At 48.0% G+C, this 18,876-nt stretch overlaps 1 protein-coding gene across 9 annotated transcripts in view; it reads right to left on the bottom strand.

Moving 5' to 3' along the window:
* TRIM66 (tripartite motif containing 66) overlaps window positions 1–18,876 on the bottom strand; it is a 76,094-nt gene that overhangs the window by 34,259 nt on the left and 22,959 nt on the right. For 4 of the 9 annotated variants that reach the window (XM_066366167.1, XM_066366187.1, XM_066366172.1 and 1 more), the window contains 5 exons: window positions 4,378–4,481; window positions 2,809–2,956; window positions 1,797–1,929; window positions 1,358–1,474; window positions 78–192 (listed from right to left, as the gene is read on the bottom strand). In XM_066366167.1, the coding sequence (XP_066222264.1) occupies window positions 78–192; window positions 1,358–1,474; window positions 1,797–1,929; window positions 2,809–2,956; window positions 4,378–4,481 (617 nt within the window). Of the gene's footprint in view, window positions 1–77; window positions 193–1,357; window positions 1,475–1,796; window positions 1,930–2,808; window positions 2,957–4,377; window positions 4,482–10,471; window positions 10,491–10,608; window positions 10,945–11,301; window positions 11,330–18,876 lie in introns of those variants that run through there. The other 5 variants (XM_066366199.1, XM_066366194.1, XM_066366214.1 and 2 more) reach the window with 5 other exon arrangements.

The following is an 18,876-nucleotide window of genomic DNA, read 5'->3' as shown; positions in this document are numbered from 1 at the left end:
CTAGTTTGATAGGTGCCTGATTTCTGACCTAGGGAGAGCACAGAACCCATCCACCTGATCAATCTGTCCACATGTACCTCCAACTCTTCTATGAGCCCGTTGGCCTGTTTGTTCAGCTCATTCATCAGAACCATCTTGGCCATTTTGATCTGGTTTTCCACTTTCCTGTGCTGATGCTTCACCTCAAAAATCCTGTAAACAGGATGGGACATAGGTCTAGAGACAGCAAACGTGAGAGCCAACAACTTGGAGGCTGCTCACTAAGATCAGGGCCCAGCAGGCACCAAATATAAAGAAACAAGAACCTTCCTCTACCATCTCACCCTTTGTACAACCCAGCCCACTTGATCTAAGTGGGCCAATGGCCCAGAGTTCAACCTGGTTTTCTGTAGGTAAACCTCAGGTCCACACCCAGATCAACCCAGCACCTCATCAGTTCACACAGCACTAGAGGCAGGACAGAGTGAGTACACATGGGTATGCTTTCCTGTAATCTGTTGTCTTAATAAGGAGAATGCTCCACTAAGCAATGCCGTGCAGTAAAAAGAGCACAGGCAGAAACAGGAGGTAGACTGGTGGTTGCCAAGCACTGGGGATGCTGAGGGAATGGGGACTGACTGCAAACCTGGCTGCGGCTTCTTTTCAGGGTGATGAAATATTCTCAATGTAGAAAGTAATAATAGTTGCCTAACTCTATGACTATATTATAAACCACTGAATTGTACATTTTAAAGTATGTAATTATAACTCAGTAAAGCTGTTAAAAAAAAAAAAGAACATGGCCTTTGAAGTCACACAGACCTAGATTCCAAACTAGCTGTGTGAACTCAAACAAAATGCCTCACCTCTCTGAACTCCTGATTCAAAAAGATATAAAAATTAAACAAAATAACGCCTGTATGATGCCTAGCCCACTGTCTGCCATATGATGAGCTCTCAGCACCTAGCAATTCCTCTTCCTTCGCAGAACACCAATGATTTCATATGACCTGCAGGTTTCTACAGAAAACATTAAGAAAGGGGTGATAAATACCGATTACCACTTACTTGTTGTACACTTGATAAACAGCACTCTCTTCCCCAGTTATCTAATCTGGGCCGTGTTCTCAAGCACCCACCTCTGGCTATTTCATGGCCACTTTCAGAAGACATGTACTTTGGCCCAGACTCACTCTGATCATCCTGACCTAATCTAGTCCCATTTGAGTGATGACCCGAAGCCCTTTCTCGAGCCCTGAGATTTCTAAGGCCAGGACATATGCTTTCTGGAATATGTACTCACATCTGCCTAACGGCATGCCCAGGATGGGAGGGAACAGAGAACTTCCCAAGCGGGCAAGGGGCTAGCCTGTGCTACCTGTCTTCAATTTGCTTTGCAGATGTCTGTAGACTGGATTTCTTATGAGCCACCTGTGTCGTCACACTTTCAAGAAGCATCCTCTGATTCTGCAGAACTTCTTCAAGGTGTCTGCACCTGGAAGAGGAGGCAGAGGAAAAGCTGAGGAGCTGTCTTATTCATTCTGGGCATGCCAGCCAGGCCAGCATCCCCACAGTGTGCATCTCAGCCAGACCAATGGAGGCAGGTCACATCCAAGAAAAGTCAGATTCTGCAGACTCTTGGCCCTTTAGTCTACCTGCAAAGAAGCACCACAGCAGGAGCAGAGAAATCGTCAGTCCGAGGACTGAAGGTTGGCTTAGGCAGGGAAAGAATTTTAATGCATGGGGAACCCAACACTCTCACACATAGGGAGTCCGGAGCCCTCCCAACACCCCTTTGAGCAGCCAGCCAGCCCCACCTGTGCTCTTTGTGTTCCACCATGAGGCAGCTATGGCACGTGAGCACATCACAGGTCTCGCAGAAAAGCTTGAGGACTTCCTGCGTGTGTAGAGGACAGTACAAAGCGAAGTCCCCAGAACCACCATTCAATCCTGCCAGACAAGATGGACAAAGTGGGCTTCTCTTGCTAAGCTCCACCAAGCAGCCCTCGGCCATCAATGGACACAGGGGAGACACAGAACTTTAAGGATACGTAGTGCAAATAGAAGAGGCCTCTCTCTGGACTCCTGAGGTCCCAGCAGCACGAGGATGGAGGCTTAGCCCCTTGATTTGCCCAGCTGGCCAAAAATAACACACCAACAAGCCCCAGGCATCCCACCACACGCCAGAGGCTGAGGTAGGTGCTTGTTACTCCCGTTTTCATCAGCTCATGGACCGCCTACAGAATAATGAATGGCTCCTCTAAATTCAACCTAAACCTCTTTAACCAGGATTCTGTATGGTGGGGCTTAAACCAGCTACCTGCCTTACCAGGCTCCAGGCCGGGTCTTGTGGATCATTAAATCTGGTTTCTGTGGGTATGACAAAGGTAAAACCCCTCCCGTGGTGCAAGGGCCTTGGGAAATGACTTTCAAGAAGATTGTCATTTAAAACAAAGGGTATTAGAAATATTGACAAGCCCTGATACAGGCTGTTTAATTAAGTAACTGAATAGAAGTGAGGCATGATTGTTATAAATAGAGGTGAACATAAGGAACTCAACTAGCTTGCTTCCATGATAATTCAAAACTATTCCTCCCTGCACCATCTCACCCACACTCACCCGCGGCCACCCCCAACAAGGAGGGCCAGAGGGACTTGCACTGTGACTGTGATTCTGGAGAAAACATCTTTCCTTAGGGAAAGGCTCTGGGCCCATCCCTACCCCCACCCCCAGTAGGGAAACAGGTCAGAGAGCTATTCTCCCAGGATGTTGGGGTTCAGCAGTGCTTAAGGGCTTGGGAGCGGATGGGGAGAATGAGAAGTGATACCTGGAGATCCCTTCTGGGCCCGGGGGAAGAGTGGCCCCCCAGGGGCAGGGCCATGCCGGTGCTCCTCCGTGCAGGAGCTGCACAGCCAGCGGTTGCAGTAGGTGCAGAGGATGTGGGCTGCCCTCTTCTCCTTGCACTCAGAGCAGTTCTGGAAGCAGACGGTTCTGAGTTACTGACAATATCCTTATTTGGGCCTGCTTCTATGAGTGGCAAATGCTCTAGGGACTGGGGTCCCGCACAGCTGTTCCTCCACTATTGTGGAGTGCCGTCAGTCCTGGAGAGCTGCCTGGGAGTGACATGTGGGGGATTGTGAAGAAGAGCAACCTTTGCAACTAAAAGAATAATGGCCTCAGGGGCCATTCACACAAATACTGTGCTCCAGATAAGGAAACCCAAATAACCAGAGCACCCACAGCCTTGACAGGGTAGCAGAGTCAGTGAGCGAGGCTGTGACAAAAGGATGCAAGGGCGGCTTCCAGGAGCTCAGGCCAGGAGAGGCCGGGAAAGGTTCCATAACGAGGTGACATTTGAGTTGACTGTGGAATGACAAGCAGCAGTATACCAGGAAGACAAGGGAGGAAAACGGGAGGGCACAGGCAGAAAGTTCAATGTGCCTGCAGAGAGGAGGAAGCCACTGCTGTGGGGCACACAGAAAGCTGATCGTCCGCAGCCAGGAGAGACCAAGCACAGACCAACTCTCGAGCGATGCTTCCACAACTGGGGCTTACTGGGCCCAAGAGTGCCCAGTCCTCTCCTACTCCAAGTGTTCATTCATTTGGTCAGCAAACACCTTATGAAGCTGATGGAAAACATACAGAGAAGAGATTTGGAAAAAATTAGCCTATCTGTTCCTGAGTAACATAGGGCCACTACACTGATATAGAGTCTAACAGCTTCCCCTCACACTGGCATCTGAAAAATCCAAAGTGAGGGGAAAGAGAGGAGAAATACAAGTTTTACTAATTAAACTATGAATTCTTAGAGGGTAGAGAACATGGGTCTCTCTCTGCCTAGCACCCAGCACAGCACCTACCACATGTAAGAAATGTAATAAGAACTAGATACAGGTGAAAGTAAGTAAATTGACAAATGAGTAAAATGTGTCAAGGAGACCCTAGTGGAGTGAGGGACAGAAAGGGAACCAGTCAGTAAGTAATGGAAAAGTTCAGAAACACAGGTTGAAGGGGTATTGTTAAATACACGCATGACACACTGATGAACCCATTTAACCCAGGCTGGTGCATGAGTTTTGACTTGGGGAGAAAAAAGGAAATAAAAGCTCAATACTAATATTTTAAGAGCTGTAAGAGAGAAAAGAAAACACTCGTTTGGCTTTCCCACCTCAAACATTTTAACACTTTTCTAGATAGATGCATAGAAGGATAGATGGAAGGATGGAAGGATGGATGGATGGATGGATGGATGGATGGATGGATGGATGGATGGATGATTAGGCTGGCTGATAGTGGGGTAACAAGTTTTATGGAATGATGAATAGACAGAATTATAGACAGAGGCCCCACAGATCTCTGAAAAGGCTCAGCTGCTTCTTTGCTTGTCCTGACTTACCCTGGCCATCTTGAACTGCTCAGCAGAAAAGCACTGCAGAAAAAAATGTCCAGTTACATCCCTGGTAGGGTACACTTGCTTATACCCAGGACAGGAGATGAGCTCTGGGAGGGGGACAAAAGACAGAGTCAGGGCAACACAGCAGATTATACATAAGGCCTAGACATGAGGTCTTCTAATTCATACACCAAGGTATGTGTCAATACCACTTGTGCCAAAATCAACTACGTTTGATGCCATAGCCTGCACTTTCCATCTACGTACTCTGAGCATAACCATCCCATCAGAGGCCTGTCCTATATACCTCCTTACATCCTTATCTTTGCCTGGTCCTACCTTCCTTCCCCCTCCCACAAGCCATGCTACTGAAGGCCAAACCCTACTCTGGTTCTGATAATTGGGGGCTTTTTGCTACTCCTCCTTCCATAGCCCTGACAACCCAGTTCCCATTCATGGCGAAGCTCCAGAAAACCAGTTTAGCCTCGGGCACAGGTCCAGCCATTAAGGTTACCAGGTAGCAGAATTACTTTGCAGATCTCAAAGCGAGAGCTTCCAAAAGGCCCTAACCAGAGAAAAGCAAAGCCTTCCTGTCTGTCCATTTAGGAGACATTTCTCTTGTTACAACCAAGATCGAGCTTTTGGGGCCTTCTTCAGCTAGTCTATGGCAGGTGCATCACAAGTATGTTTCACATGTGAATATGAACATCTTGTCCTAACCCCCTTCCCAGAGAAATGCAACTGTCTCCAACACATTCCTCAGCAGAGGTGGCCCCTGAACTACATAAGCAACAGCAGACTGCCCCCCCTGGAGACTATAGTGCTCTTCAGGCCCACCCCAAGAGCAATCAGCTCACCCAGGTGCAAGGAAATGAGCCTCCTGAGCAGGACGAGGTGCCGGTGCCCAAGGATGAGAACGACATGGAAAAGGGCTGCTGTGGCAGTGAATACTGCCATGCCACCAGCCTTCTCTGCCTCATATCATCAAAACAATACAACGGCAGCTGCTCTGGACTTGCAGTCAGACAAATGTAAGTCCACACACCAGGTTTAAAACCCAATGATCTTGGTTGGCAAGTCACTTAAATTCACTTAACTCCTCTGCGCCCCATTTTTTTTGTATGTAAAATGGAAAGGGAAACAAGAGTTGCTGTGGAGTTTAAATTAGAAAATACTTGAGAAAGCACATGATCATCCATGAATCAAAAGATTTCTCATATGCCATTCATGGTAAGGACCTTGGTCATCAACTCTCCCAGATGATGAAAATCAAATCGTCTAAGAGGTAGATTGAAAACAATGGCCACAAATTCTTCCCCTTGTGCGTCCATGCCCTTGCAATCCTAACCATTAAAAGGCTGAATCTGCTCTCCACCCTTTGGAGCTAGGCTGGCTTCATCACCTGCTTCGGCCAACAGAATGCAGCAAAAGTGACACTGAACAAGTTCCCAGCCTACACCTCATGTGGCTGTGTGAGGTTCTACTCGTTTTCAGGAACTCAAAGACTGACTGCCACATGGACAGCCTGAGATTAGATTTCTGGAAGATGAGAGGCCATGCTGAGAGAGGCCTCAGTTGTCTCAGGTGTCCTACTTGACGCCTTTATAAGCCAGTTAGCTCCAACTGACCCACCAGCTGAACACAGACATAAGAGTGAGCACAGCTGAGATTAGCCAAGCCCAACTCATCCCAGCCAAGAATCCTAGCCCAAATGCCAACCTGTGGAATCAAAAATTAAAGTTTACTTGTTGTTTTAACCACAAAGTTTTGAAGTGGCTTATTATGAAGCAAAACTAACTGATAATATCCTGGAAAAATCAAAATTCACAAAATAATGAAAAATAATAATTTAATACTCTTTCTCCTCTCACTCTTCGCCCCCCTACCCCCAATGTAAAAACCTCCCCAGCCTTCACAGAGCCACGGCCAGAACTGGATCTAGAATCTCGCAGTCTCTTATCTGTCAAGAACAGTGGCCAGAGGTGGAGAAGGATGCTCTCCACAGGTGGCCTCCTCCAGGGGATCAGGTGACTGTTCCTCCCTTTCACTTGTCTCACCCCAAGGAAACCCTGCTCACCTACCCCTAGGTCAGAAGTGCTGCACTAATCATTGAAAATTCCCACAAGGCTTTCTTCCAACTCCCTGGTACCAGAGGCCCACACGAGTCATACTAACACAGCCTCATTAGCATCGTGAGAAAAGAGAAATAACTGAATAGATCAGAGAAGGCCTCATCATATATTCCCTGCCCGCCTTGGCCTTAAAGGCCCAAATCCTCTACTTGGTTCTCAGGCCCTTTCCAACTTGGCCTTATCTCTCTCTAGTCACACATCTAGCTTCATCTGCCACATACCCTGTTCTTGCCACACCTTATCTCTCTGCTATCTCCTGAATACACTGAACCCTTTCATGACTGTTTGTGAAAGCGTTGTTCCCTTTCTCTGAAATACTTTTTCTTGCTCCCCTCCTTTTCATATAAATTCCTATTCATCCTTTCAAACCTGTTCCAAATGTTCTACCTTTGAGAAGCAGGGTTTGCTTTCTCTCAGGATAAGTTAATTGTTCTCTCTTCCGGGTCCCCACAGTACCCTGAACATCTCTCTAGTATAACAAAAATCACATTGCATTCTAACTATCTGTTCGTGTCTGCATACAAAAATTATCCACAATGGGTACTAAAAAATATTGCATATTTTACGTTTCTTTTGGGTTTGGGTATTCCTTGCACTCACAGCCACTTAAAGTAGTAAGAAGGCACCTGGAAGTTTTCAGAGTGATGGAGAAAAAGCCAGCCCAGGGTGATAAAGGAATCAGGTCTGATCCAGAGGAGAGGTGTGGTGCTTGAGAAAGTCTGTAAATTGGGAGATGCGGGTTCCAGGCCCAGGGCAGGCACTATCTGTGTAACCTTAGGTAAATAAATGATCCCCTTTTTCCATCCTTAAAATGAGGGAAATGGGAATATCTGGCAAGTGTGGATTATCCAACCCTCTTCCTCTGTCTACTGCAGCCAGGCTTCAGAAACATGCCCCCAGGCAAGATGGGAAGGCACAGCCAGCCAAACAGCCCCTGGCTATCAGGTCAGCAAGCCGGAAGCCAAGCTTGTGCCTGAGGGAGGCCTGGAATGAAAGGCCCACCCACCTGAAGAGGGGCTGCCGCAGCAGACAATAGAGATGGAGAACTGTGGCAGGCCTGCAAGCAGGCCCCAGGGAGACTGTGGGGCCCAGAGCCAGCAGGGGACATGTGTTCTCTGTGTCACAACCTTTTTGTCCAGAAATTCTTATCTTCCCTCAGAAGGTCCCTGACCCCACAAGCTGTGTCCAACTTGAACTTTTTAAATTTTTTTAAGAGAATTCCCCATTTTCAAGGAGAATACCAAAACAAAAAATTTTTAAGACAACTGAAATACATACATGAATTTTTACACATCTGTTATATATCTAAAATTATCCAACATCTACTTATAATATTCAAAGTTAATTTAGTTATTAATACATGTTTTAAATACTATTTAGATATATATTGCTTTTTCCCCCCATTTGAATTATTCAAGCAACAGCCTTAAGCTTCTATTTAGCACACAGGAACATCAATTCTGAGAAATGGTCCAAAGGCCATACAACCATCCCCAAAGGAGGTGGGGCTTCTGCTTCCAGAATTAAGAAGTCACTGGCACTAGAGATCCTCTGGGGGACCCAGCAGCCTGGGAGAGTGGCTCTGAAATCCAAAGATGTTCAGTCAGTCCATTACAAGAGTGAACACTTCTGCTCCCTGGGATGTGTGGGACGCCACTCCCTGAACCAGGCACTTTACATGTGTTATCTCATTTAATTATTCAACCTCCTCTGAGAGGCAGGCATTGTCCCATTTCATAGCTGGAGAGACTGAGGCTCTATGAAGTTGTCACCTATCAAAGGTCATACAAAGCAAAGGCAGAATTACAGTTGAAACCCTTTTCACAATGCTATGCTCCTCTCTCATTCCAGTGTAAATAAAAAAGGTAATTTTATTTTAATCAACTAAATAATGTAAGTATAGCCCTGACCAGTTGGCTCAGTGGTAGAGCGTCAGCCTGGCGTGCAGGAGTCCCGGGTTCGATTCCTGGCCAGGGCACACAGGAGAGGGCCCATCTGCTTCTCCACCTCTCCCCCTCTCCTTCCTCTCTGTCTCTCTCTTCCCCTCCCACAGCCAAGGCTCCATTGGAGCAAAGTTGGCCCGGGCGCTGAGGATGGCTCTATGGCCTCTGCCTCAGGTGCTAGAATGGCCCTGGTTGCAACAGAGCAACGCCCAGATGGGCAGAGCATCGCCCCCTGGTGGGCATGCCAGGTGGATCCCGGTCGGGCGCATGCGGGAGTCTGTCTGACTGCCTCCCCGTTTCCAACTTCAGAAAAATACAAAAAAGAAAAAGAAAAAAAAATAATGTAAGTATATAAGTAAAATGTTCCATAATAATGATCAGACACTACTGATGACATGGAACCAGCTTTGGATCTCAGAACCCAAAAGAAACTGAAAGCCAGCCCCAGCTATGCTTAAAGTTTTAAGAAATATGATCTTTTTTTAAAAAAGTGAAACAGTTTTACTGCCTGGAGAAAATAAATCTGGCTAGAACAGTGGTTCTCAAACTCTGTTACATAGCTGAATCATATGAAGCACTTTTAAACATCCTAATGTCCAGTCCACATCCCATATCAATCATTGTAAATCAATTTCAAGCAATGGGATCCAGGCATCAGTATTTTTAAGAATGCCCCAGGTGAACGCAATGTACAACCAAGTTTGAGGCCAGTGCCTTTAGAGAGAGCACCCCTTTTCCTGTGGCCATACCTGATAGCTCTGCCCCCTGTATCCAGTAGGCCCACCGATTTTAAAGAGGCTCCGAAAAGTTAGATTCTGAATGCAGCTGTGAGGTATTCTCCCTCTGACAGAGAAGAGCCAACACCAGATGCTCAACATACAGAAGGGTATCCTGATACCTAGGTACCCTGGGGGTTGGCGGTCAGTTGGCAGACATTTTGCCTCCTCTAAGTCCCAGCTTCACTAAAGGACCAATGAGCAGGCTTAGGGTGCAGCCTGAGGTTTGGCACTACAGGTCTGCTACAGGGTCCTAGAGTATGCTGAGCGTAGGGCTTAGTGAGGCAGCAAGGGAAGGGGACCAAGACGGTGGGTACTCCACCCTTCAGACATGAACAGCAGAGCCAAGACAACCTGACCAGCAGGAGCTGGGGTGGAGAAAAATCCCAAGGAGGTCTCAGAAAGTGAGCACCGGGTCAGCAGCTCAGCCCAAAAGGCAGGGACACATACATCCCAGGTGCATAATAAGCATGAGCTCAGTGCTAAGCAACCAAACCTGTGAAGGTTAAGAAGCCCTTCATTCTACAGCTCTTGTCCACAGCCCCATGAAACTTTGTAGCTGGGGCCCAAGCTCTGGCTCCAACAGAGAGCATCCTCTGCAGCAGCCTAATGTTCCTTTGCCTGTAAAACCAAAGCTGGACAGATGGAGCTTGTTTCACTGCTCATCTAGCCAATTCCCTTACCATAAACATGGTGACATGGAATCCCAGAAAGAGGAAGGAACTCAGCCAAACACCACAGAGCCCTTGTAAAACACAGGCGGTATCTAAACCACTTAGCAGTCCCTGATTAACTCTGTAGCCACAAGTAAGACATTCTACCTCTCTATGCCTGTCAGAAACTATACAAGGGGAAAAAAACAAACCACTCTGGTCCTACCCTCTGCTGGGCTGGTTATGTTTACTAACCATTCCTGTCCTCCCACCCCAGGGCAGCTCTAGGGTACTGGGCATCAGTTAAGACCCAGCACAGAAGCCCCTAAAGCCTTCCTCTACTCCACAGTGCAGAGTAGCACCACCTTTGAGAAATACATTGTACCCATTCCCCAGATGCCCAGTCCCTGCTAGAAAGACAGATTTTGATTCTAAGTGGCTGTTGCTCCTGCCCCTGGCTGCCAACAGGCTTACCTGTGGCTCTTGCTGCTCTGTGATTAGAGCTACACCTGGGAGAGAAGTCAGAAGAGCGACAGGTGAGCCCACCACAGGTCCCAGAGGATGGTGCTTACCAAGCACCCAGGAACACCCACCCTGCATGCTGCAGTCAACTGGTCCGCAGGGCCTAAGCCTCGGGGAGCTGGACACTGGGTGGGGTAGGGGAGCAGCCTGGATCCTCTCCTCCTTTCTCTGATACAGCCTCAGCCAGGGCTGCATTTCTCCAGCTCACCTGAGATGCTGCTGCAAGAAAGGGCTTGGTTGACTCCTCCTGTTCCTGTTTATCTCGAAGGCTCTGCAGCAATTTTCCCAAACAGAACAGCAAGAGGGAGACCTCAAAGAGGCGACTCTCTTCCTAGCTGCAGCTCCTTCCTAATCCTCTGGGTGCCTTGGAATAGAAGCTCAGAAGGAAGAAAACAAGATTTTCAACTTTCAGGAACTAGCTTTGTCGCTCTCTGCTCAGCTCAGGAGGCCATCACTCTCAGCCTTTTAGGACTCGATCCAAAAATCCTTCAGCCCTCCATGTTCCCCAAAATGACAGTGCTCATGTGTGGCCGGAACCTGCCTGGATCCGGCAGCTCATTTAAATAGAGCTCATCACAACAACAGTGTCGGTGGAGAAGTGAGTAGCTGCAGGGCCCTGGGGACCCCCTGTTTATACGTAGGAAGAATGATGCAATCTGGGTATCAAAATAGCAATCCAGAATGGAATAACAGGCTCACGCAGCAGCGGTGCCTGCACAGCCAGAGCTCAAGTTGACACACTCTGTCAGCCCCACACTGCTGCAGCACGCAGATGCCAGGCACACACTCTCACTGCATCATTTTTAAAATCAGTAGTAGCCCAAGATATCCCTCCAAGCCCCCGGCACTGACGGAGGGGGCAGGGGGCTTCAACAGACATTAAAATCTACTACATACTCACCTGCTCCTGCCACTTCACCTGAAGTCCTTATCCTGTGACGTCACAGTCAGTTGCCATAGTGACCAATTGTCCGTCACAAGTGGAGGATTAGGACTTCAGATAGAGAAGACACACATTTTATGATGCACCAAGGTCCTGGGAGGTGTCCCTTGGCATCTAACTCCACCCCCCAGGGAGATACAGCCATGCAGGAGCAGGGAGGAAAAACAGGACTGAGCTGGAGCAATGATATTAGAATGGGGCAGAACAACAAGTACAAGGTAACTGCAAAAGTGGAGAGTACAGGAAAATTTCAAAAGCACAGAGGGGGACTGACACAGAATGAGCTTGGAAACTGGTAGGAGAGTAAGCTCCGGAAGGACCCTGAATGCTAAGGAGTTTGGACTTTGTCCTAAAAGCAAAGGCAGCCCAGAAAGGACCTGAGAGAGACAGAGATTGGCTTTATGATTATTTTGATGGACTGGAGACAGGAGGGCGATCACAGAGGAGGTTTGGGCCATTGAGCATCAATGGGATCCTGAACAAGGGCAGAAATAGAAAGAAAGGGACAGAATAATCAATTCAAAGAGAACCGAAAGAATATAAACAAAATGTGATGTTGGGGTCAGTGGTAATGTGTGAAGAAGAGGGAGTGAAATGAATGGGCTGTCATGAACAGCGGCACATAACAGGAGGACAAAAAGGACAGTTGCCAAATCCCATCTTGCCTGTGCCTACTTTCTTTGGCCCTCATAGCCTCTTAAGATCATGCCTCATCCTACTGCCTTGCTGGATCAGTGATTCACAAATCCAGAGGGTTTCTCAGAAATCCCGAGTTGATCAAATCCAAGTCTCTTAGGTATGGGTATGGGACCAAGAATCTATATTTTTACCAACTTCCACAAATAACTCTTTTATTTGTTTGTTTATTTACTTATTTACTTACTTGTTTGCTTGTTTATTTTAACTGAGAGTAGAGGAAAAACAGAGAAAGACTCCCATATGTACCCTGACTGGGATCTCCCCACCCACTCTACCCACTCCCGCAACCCCAGTCTGTGCTCAAATCAATCAAGCCATTGCTGCGGGAGAGGAAGAGAGAGAGAGAGAGAGAGAGAGAGAAGGGGGAGAAGCAGATGGTCACCTCTCCTTTGTGCCCTTACCGGAAATCGAACCTGGGACTTCCACATGCCAGGTTGACGGTCTACCGCTAAGCCAACCAGCCAGGGCAACAAATAGTTCTTAAGTATCCAAACCAGCTCTGCTTCAAGGACCAGTAATCTGAAACCAATGGCCTGGAAAACTGCAGTATCCTCCTGGCAGGTCTTCCTGCATCCAGTCTTGTCTCCTCCAATCATTCTTCTCAGGCAGAATGACTTTTTTAAAATATAGATTTGATCATATTCCATTGCCCCCAAGCCCCACTGTCTATAGAATAACTTACGTTGATTGAGACCCAACACAAATGGCCCTAAATTTCTTTTCCAGAGTTCTCACTTCTCTACTTCAAGTAATTCTATATTCTAGCCAAAATTAACTCCCTCCTGTTCCTCCTAGCCTTTCATGTGCCTCCTCCTAACACTACACCTACCTGCGAGTCACTGCCATATTTTTTGGCCTTGCTTGGCTCTTATAGTTATTCCTACTTGATGTCACCCATATGTTCAAATCCCACCCAATTTCCCCAGGCAGAGCCTAACACGGGTCAGAGAACTACAGTTCGCCTGTCTTTTGTGAATAAAGTTTTATTGGAACACAGTCATGCCTATCATTTCCATATTGTCATGGTTATTTTTGTGTTGCAGTGGCAGAGCTGAGTAGTTGTGACAGCACCTGGATGACCCGCAAAGCCAAATATATTTACTATCTAGCCCCTTAACAAAAAAGTTTGCTGAGCCCTGGCCTAAAGGAACAACTACTTAAATTGTTCCAGCCTCACCCTTTGGGGTTCAATTCTGGTAATGGGGATCCTGCTTATTCCCAAGTCAACCCACATCCCTATGTGCTCTAGTTCTGATAACTGGGTCACATTTGAGCTGGACCTTCAGTGTGGGGTAGGATGTTACCCATGAGGAAAGGGCATTTATTTCAGAGGGAGGGAACATGACAAACAGAAGATTTCAGGTATTAAAATGTAAAGCCTCTTGCGGAAAGCTCGGTCATACAGAGGAATGACAGATGAAGCTCTTAAATTAGTTTGGGGTGAGACTGGGAAGAGCCTGGATGGCCGTGCTAAGTTTCTGTTCTGAACTGCAAGCATATGGGAGCCTTAAGGTAGCTAGAAATGCAGGCCTCAAATAGGAGAGAGTGATCAGGGCTGAAGCCAAAGGATTTCGAAGATTAACCCACAGAGGCAACAGGTGAAGTGAGAGCAGGCTGGGCATCCAGGGACTGGGGGGCAGGGCCAGGCAGTAGATCTGAGCCCAGAGTCAAAATCTTGGCATGCATCCCAGGTGACAGGCTGAGACTGGACAGGAAGGGTCCATAGCCTTCAGAGCCCATGCTCCTAGGAACCACCCAACTGTGAAACAAGCTTTCTGTGCCAAACAAAGAACCCACAGTGGAATGCAGAAAATACAGGGAGGATGAATCCTAGCTCATATCATGTGATAGAGTGGCACCTCTATCTCTTTTCACTTCAAATCTCAAGAACCAATCCAAGGACTGATGCACTGACATACTCCATGCAAAGCCACTGTCCCCATTTCCAAATGGGCCTGGACAGAGAAACAATGGGGGAACCAAGGGAAGCAGAGTCCCACTTTAGGTCCGCAGTTCCTATAAGCCCTCAAGCCCAGGCAAGCCCTAGACTAGCAGCCAAGGGAGCTGGATATATTTTTCTAGTTCTGTAAGTGAACAATTAGGTGACACTCAGCAGGATACTAGCCCTTTCTGGACTCCTGATGCCCCATTTATGCATTGAAGGTTTAGAGATAAACTCCAAGGGTCTTCCCTGCTCTCCATCCCCCAAAGCATGAACTATGACTGATCCCCCTTGAATGAGAGGGTTCCAGCAAACAAGAGACCTGTCCTTTCATCACAGCTACCATGAACTCCCTCCTTTAGCAAACCTGTTCTAGCTATAGCCTTCCGCCCAAACACAGCCTGCCTCCTTCTATTACCAGGAGAATTGCTCTCCCAGTAAGGGTACTGTTCTGAGGTGCACAGTGCTACTCCCAGGGCCCTAGAGGGCCAATTAAGTTGAGGAAACTGTGAATGAACTAAAAAGCCATCCCGTGATAGGGTTCCTGAGCTCTAGCTTCTGCACCTGCTGCACACACAGCTCAGCCCAGTTCAGCAGCCTGACTTCCACCTGGGAGACTTGGGTCACTGCCCACAACAGGCCCCCAAAATGGCTGGACTATTCAGCACCTGGAACAAGCAAATGGCCATCATGTTACCTACCAGGCTCCTGTTGCTGAGCTCTCAGCCCCCCCACCAACATCCCACCCTCCCCCAAGCCATTAGAGCCCCTCCAGCTGAGCTGCTCGTTATTATAAGCACCATTTCCCACTCTGACTCTGAGGTTGTAACATCTTGCATCAGTTCTCTCTCTTTGGATCTTCCCAAAGCCCCAATGGCTGCTCACTGAGGGACAGAGATTGCTTCCCCTTCCAGCATTTGTAATTTACAAGTAACATGCTGTCACCTGTTACCAGGTTCAGGTGGTTATTTGATGTTCTTCAAGCTCTTCAAATCCTTCCCTGAGAGTCAGGAAAGACCCAGTATCACCCAGTCACTTAGTGCTCGAGTCCAGAGTTTCAGGGTCATGATTGCTAGACCAGGGATCTGGCCACATCTTGACTGCATCACCCACATTGACAATGGAAAAAGATAACTAAATGTTGGGAAAACAGCTGTTAGGCTTGCTCACTGGTTTACCAGCTGCAAGCACTTCGCTTGATTAGTATGGGAGTATGTGGCAGCACCATGTATGTATAGTCTATATAAGGCTGCAGGTGCTTGCCCTCAGGGTGGATGGTGGATTGCCAATTGTGGGTTGCCTGCCCACTACTGTGAGGAGTCATTTTTGCTGTTCATTTGCCTGAGAAGTGGTTTTTCCCTGCCTGTTTGCTCATTCACTGTTGTGAGAATCTATTCAACGGTAATGGCCCAACACTTTTTGGCTCCAGTTTCTCTACCATCTGCCCAAATCCAATGTAGACCTGTTTGGCCTCAGCTACCAGCATTGCACCTGGTATAGTGGGCAGGATTTGGATCAGATTGATATGGAGCTGCCAACACCCTTGAAGGGTGGGGTAGAGGAGTGGTCTTTGTTCTCCAGCATATGATTCCCCATGGCTATCCTTTTGGAGGCTGTAGGCTGGGTGTTTTTTACAGCCCAGTGAGAGAAATCAAGAGCTCTGTTAGAGAGGCATCCAAGTTTGAGACCTCCAGGAAGAGCTGCAGACAGAGCACCAACAGCAGCAGGAACTACGACAGTTGCTGGAACAAGAGGCTGACTGCTTTCAAGAGCTGCAGTGTGAGATGCAGGCTGAGCATCAACAGCACCTGGAACTGAAACGGTTGCTGGAGGGGGAATTATGGTTTCATGAGCTGGAGTTTGTCCTGGAACCTGAATGTTGGCAATGACAATTGTTGGAGGAACAACTGTGGGTTCAAGAGCTCAAGCTTCCAGCTTCAGGCTGAGAGCAACTGCAGGAGCCAAAGCAGGTGCTGAAGATGGAGCTGAATCCATGCTGGGAGAGTAGCTCTGAGTCGGTGGTTGTAGTCATTTCCGACTCTTCTGAGCAGGAGGAGATTCAGGCTGGAACAGACTGAGAGCCTCCACAGACTCAGAGCCTGGCCAGTGGTCACCCAGAAGGTAAAAACCCAGCAGCCAAGAGCGCCTCGGGGGCAGGCACAACCCCCTCTGCACGTAGTGGAGCGTTCTGTGGTCCAGCCCTACACCCAGACAGGGCTGATGGAGTTAGGGGCGAGATTCAGGCAGAAACCCACCAAGTCCCTGGCAGCTTGGTTGCTGCAACTGTGGGAGATTCGGGTGGATGGCATCATGCTCTCTGGAATAGAGATGGAGAAATTGGCTGCCATTACCACGCACTCCTCCTTGAGGAAGCATCTTCAGAACTGCCATGACAACCCAGGGAAACCATACCCTATTAGAATGGGTGATGGCTGCCATTTGTATGGTCTGGCAGAATGCTGGGGACTTGCCAGGGGCAGTGAGCTGGAAGCAGTCCTATAGTGAGCTGCCACAGGTCCTTCAGGAACTAGGTATGAAGAATGCTGCTTTCAACCCAAGGTCCCGTGGGCCACATGAAGTATTTATGGCAGGGATGAGGAACCTTATCCTCTGCAGCACCCCATCAGCCCTTTTTGGGCCACTAGTGGCTATCCTGAGCCCCTAAGTGGGGCAGCCCGTCAACGTGGTTACACAGACGGTGGCAGATTTGGAGGAGCTGGAGACAGCACGAGACTGTAAGGCTATGAGGGCTACTGCCCATGCTGTGCCCCCAACTAACAAGAGAAATGGGCCTGTAAGATACCCAAACACAGATGTGGGTAGATTTTATTGCAGCTGGGGCAGATAGAAATTGGATGGCAGGTCTAATAAAGTCCTGTTGGAGCTTTGGCAGCAGCTTAAAGTCTCAACAGAGGTTTCAACTGCTGAAAAAGTAGAAGAATTGGGTGGTCCCAGCAGCTAACAAGAAAATGGCTGGCATTCAGGTTGCACAGTTGCAAGATTACTTGCTGCAGACAGCTGTGGAAGAGGACGATCCCACAAGACCTGTTATCCCAGTTTTGAATAGGGGGAAGGCCGAGGAACCCGCCCAACTGGGATGGGCGGGAGCTGGAGAGCCCATGTGAACTTGGCAATGCACTGGTCCCCTTCTAATGAACAGCAGGTATTGGCATTAGAGGGTTATAGGTGCTTTTTTGCAGCAGCAGCAGAAGAAAACTGTCAAGGTGGCACAGGCCTTGAATGTGTTTACCCCGCCAGGCCCTGTAAGCTTGCTGAGAGGTTTGAATGGGGCTTGTGGCAACAGAAGACAGCTTAGAGAAGGTGCTGAGACCCATTAATAAAGAGCTGTATGGCCAGTTGCCTGCCTGTAATGAACCTTTACCTTGGTGATTTGCACAGACAGCTGGGCTGCCTTTCGTGGACTGATCATTGAGTGGTGTAATGGACTCTCAGACTGCAACCAGAGCGGGGCACCAGCTCCCTTGCTGTATGGACATGCCACTTGTGGACAATATGAGAGACCCCGATGGGGGGGCCCTCCTGCACCGGGAAGCTGTTCCCATCCAGTTGCAGAGATGCACCAAGGACATTTTCTTTAATGGACATAGCCCTGGATTACATAGGCCCTCCCACCTACCGTAGGATTGGGCTAGAGGTGGGACTCCAGTTAATTCTCTAGGCAGAGTGCTCAGGAAGAAATTGTGAAGGGCACCTTTGTAATTACTGTATAACTTGTGCTGTTGCTGTAGACTTTAATGTAGCTCACTCCTTGCACAGCGACCATCGCAGAAGATACCTGTCATGTAGACTGTGAAGCAAGCAACTCTAAAGGGGTGGAATGTTGGAAAGACAGCTGTTAGGCTTGCTTGCTGGTTTACCAGCTGCAAGCACTTTGCTTGATTGGTGTGTGAGCACGTGGCAGCACCACGTGTATAGTCTTACATATACATATAGTAAGGCTATGGGTGCTTGTCCTCAGGGCAGATGGCAGTTTGCTGATGGTGGATTGCCTGCCTACCTCTGTGAGGAGCCATTTTTGCTATTCATTTGCCTAAAAAGTGATTTTTCTCTGCCTGTTTGTCTGCCAATGCAAGAATCTATTAAATGGGAATGGCCCAATGCTTTCTGGCTCTGCAGTTTCTCTACCATCTGCCTGAATCCAATTGTGAACCTACCTGGCCTCTGCCACTGGCATACTAAACAAGTAGATTCTGGAATTTTAGAAGCAAGGTCTCTAAGCTAGGATTTGTCTTTTAGTAGATTTGAAGAGAAAGAATAATGTTCCTTTTACCTTTATGGGAAAGGAAATATCCAATTAATTGCCTTTTCTCCCCTAAAACAGCAAATAAAGCCATTGACACCCTGAGAATTTTGAAAACATCCAGCACCTAGTAAATGTCAGTTTCAGGCAGGCCAGCTACCTCCAGAGCTTGCTACCTGTGTTTCAAGTATCAGGTTGGGACTCAATGGCCAACTTTCTAGCTAGAATTTGACCTGTTACTATTTCAATTAAGCTTAAAAGTAAATAGTCCCAAGTGGGTATTCTCATCAACAGAGTAAACTCATTTCCAATATCCAGCTTTTCTGCACAGAGCCTGTAGCTCCAGTCATCCCACTGCATGGCTATGCCACGGTGTGCTCAGCACACTACCACCTTTTCTCTGGTCCCCCATCACTAGCTTTGGAAGACCTTACCCTGCTGGTCTCCTCAGAGCCCTGAGACCTGATGCAGAGCCATTTCCTAGTGTGACCGAGTTGCTGGAAAGAATCTCAGCTAGGCTGTGGCTGCATTAATGAAAGACTTACACTTGACTCAGGCTGCAAAGTTGGTCCTTCCCTCAAGTATTCTCCATGGAGTCTCCCCATCAGTTCAGTGAGGATTCCAGTGAGAG

Source organism: Saccopteryx leptura, chromosome 1, assembly GCF_036850995.1.
Source record: "Saccopteryx leptura isolate mSacLep1 chromosome 1, mSacLep1_pri_phased_curated, whole genome shotgun sequence".
NCBI classification, from domain to species: domain Eukaryota; kingdom Metazoa; phylum Chordata; class Mammalia; order Chiroptera; family Emballonuridae; genus Saccopteryx; species Saccopteryx leptura.
This window is presented reverse-complemented; position numbering and strand designations above follow the sequence as displayed.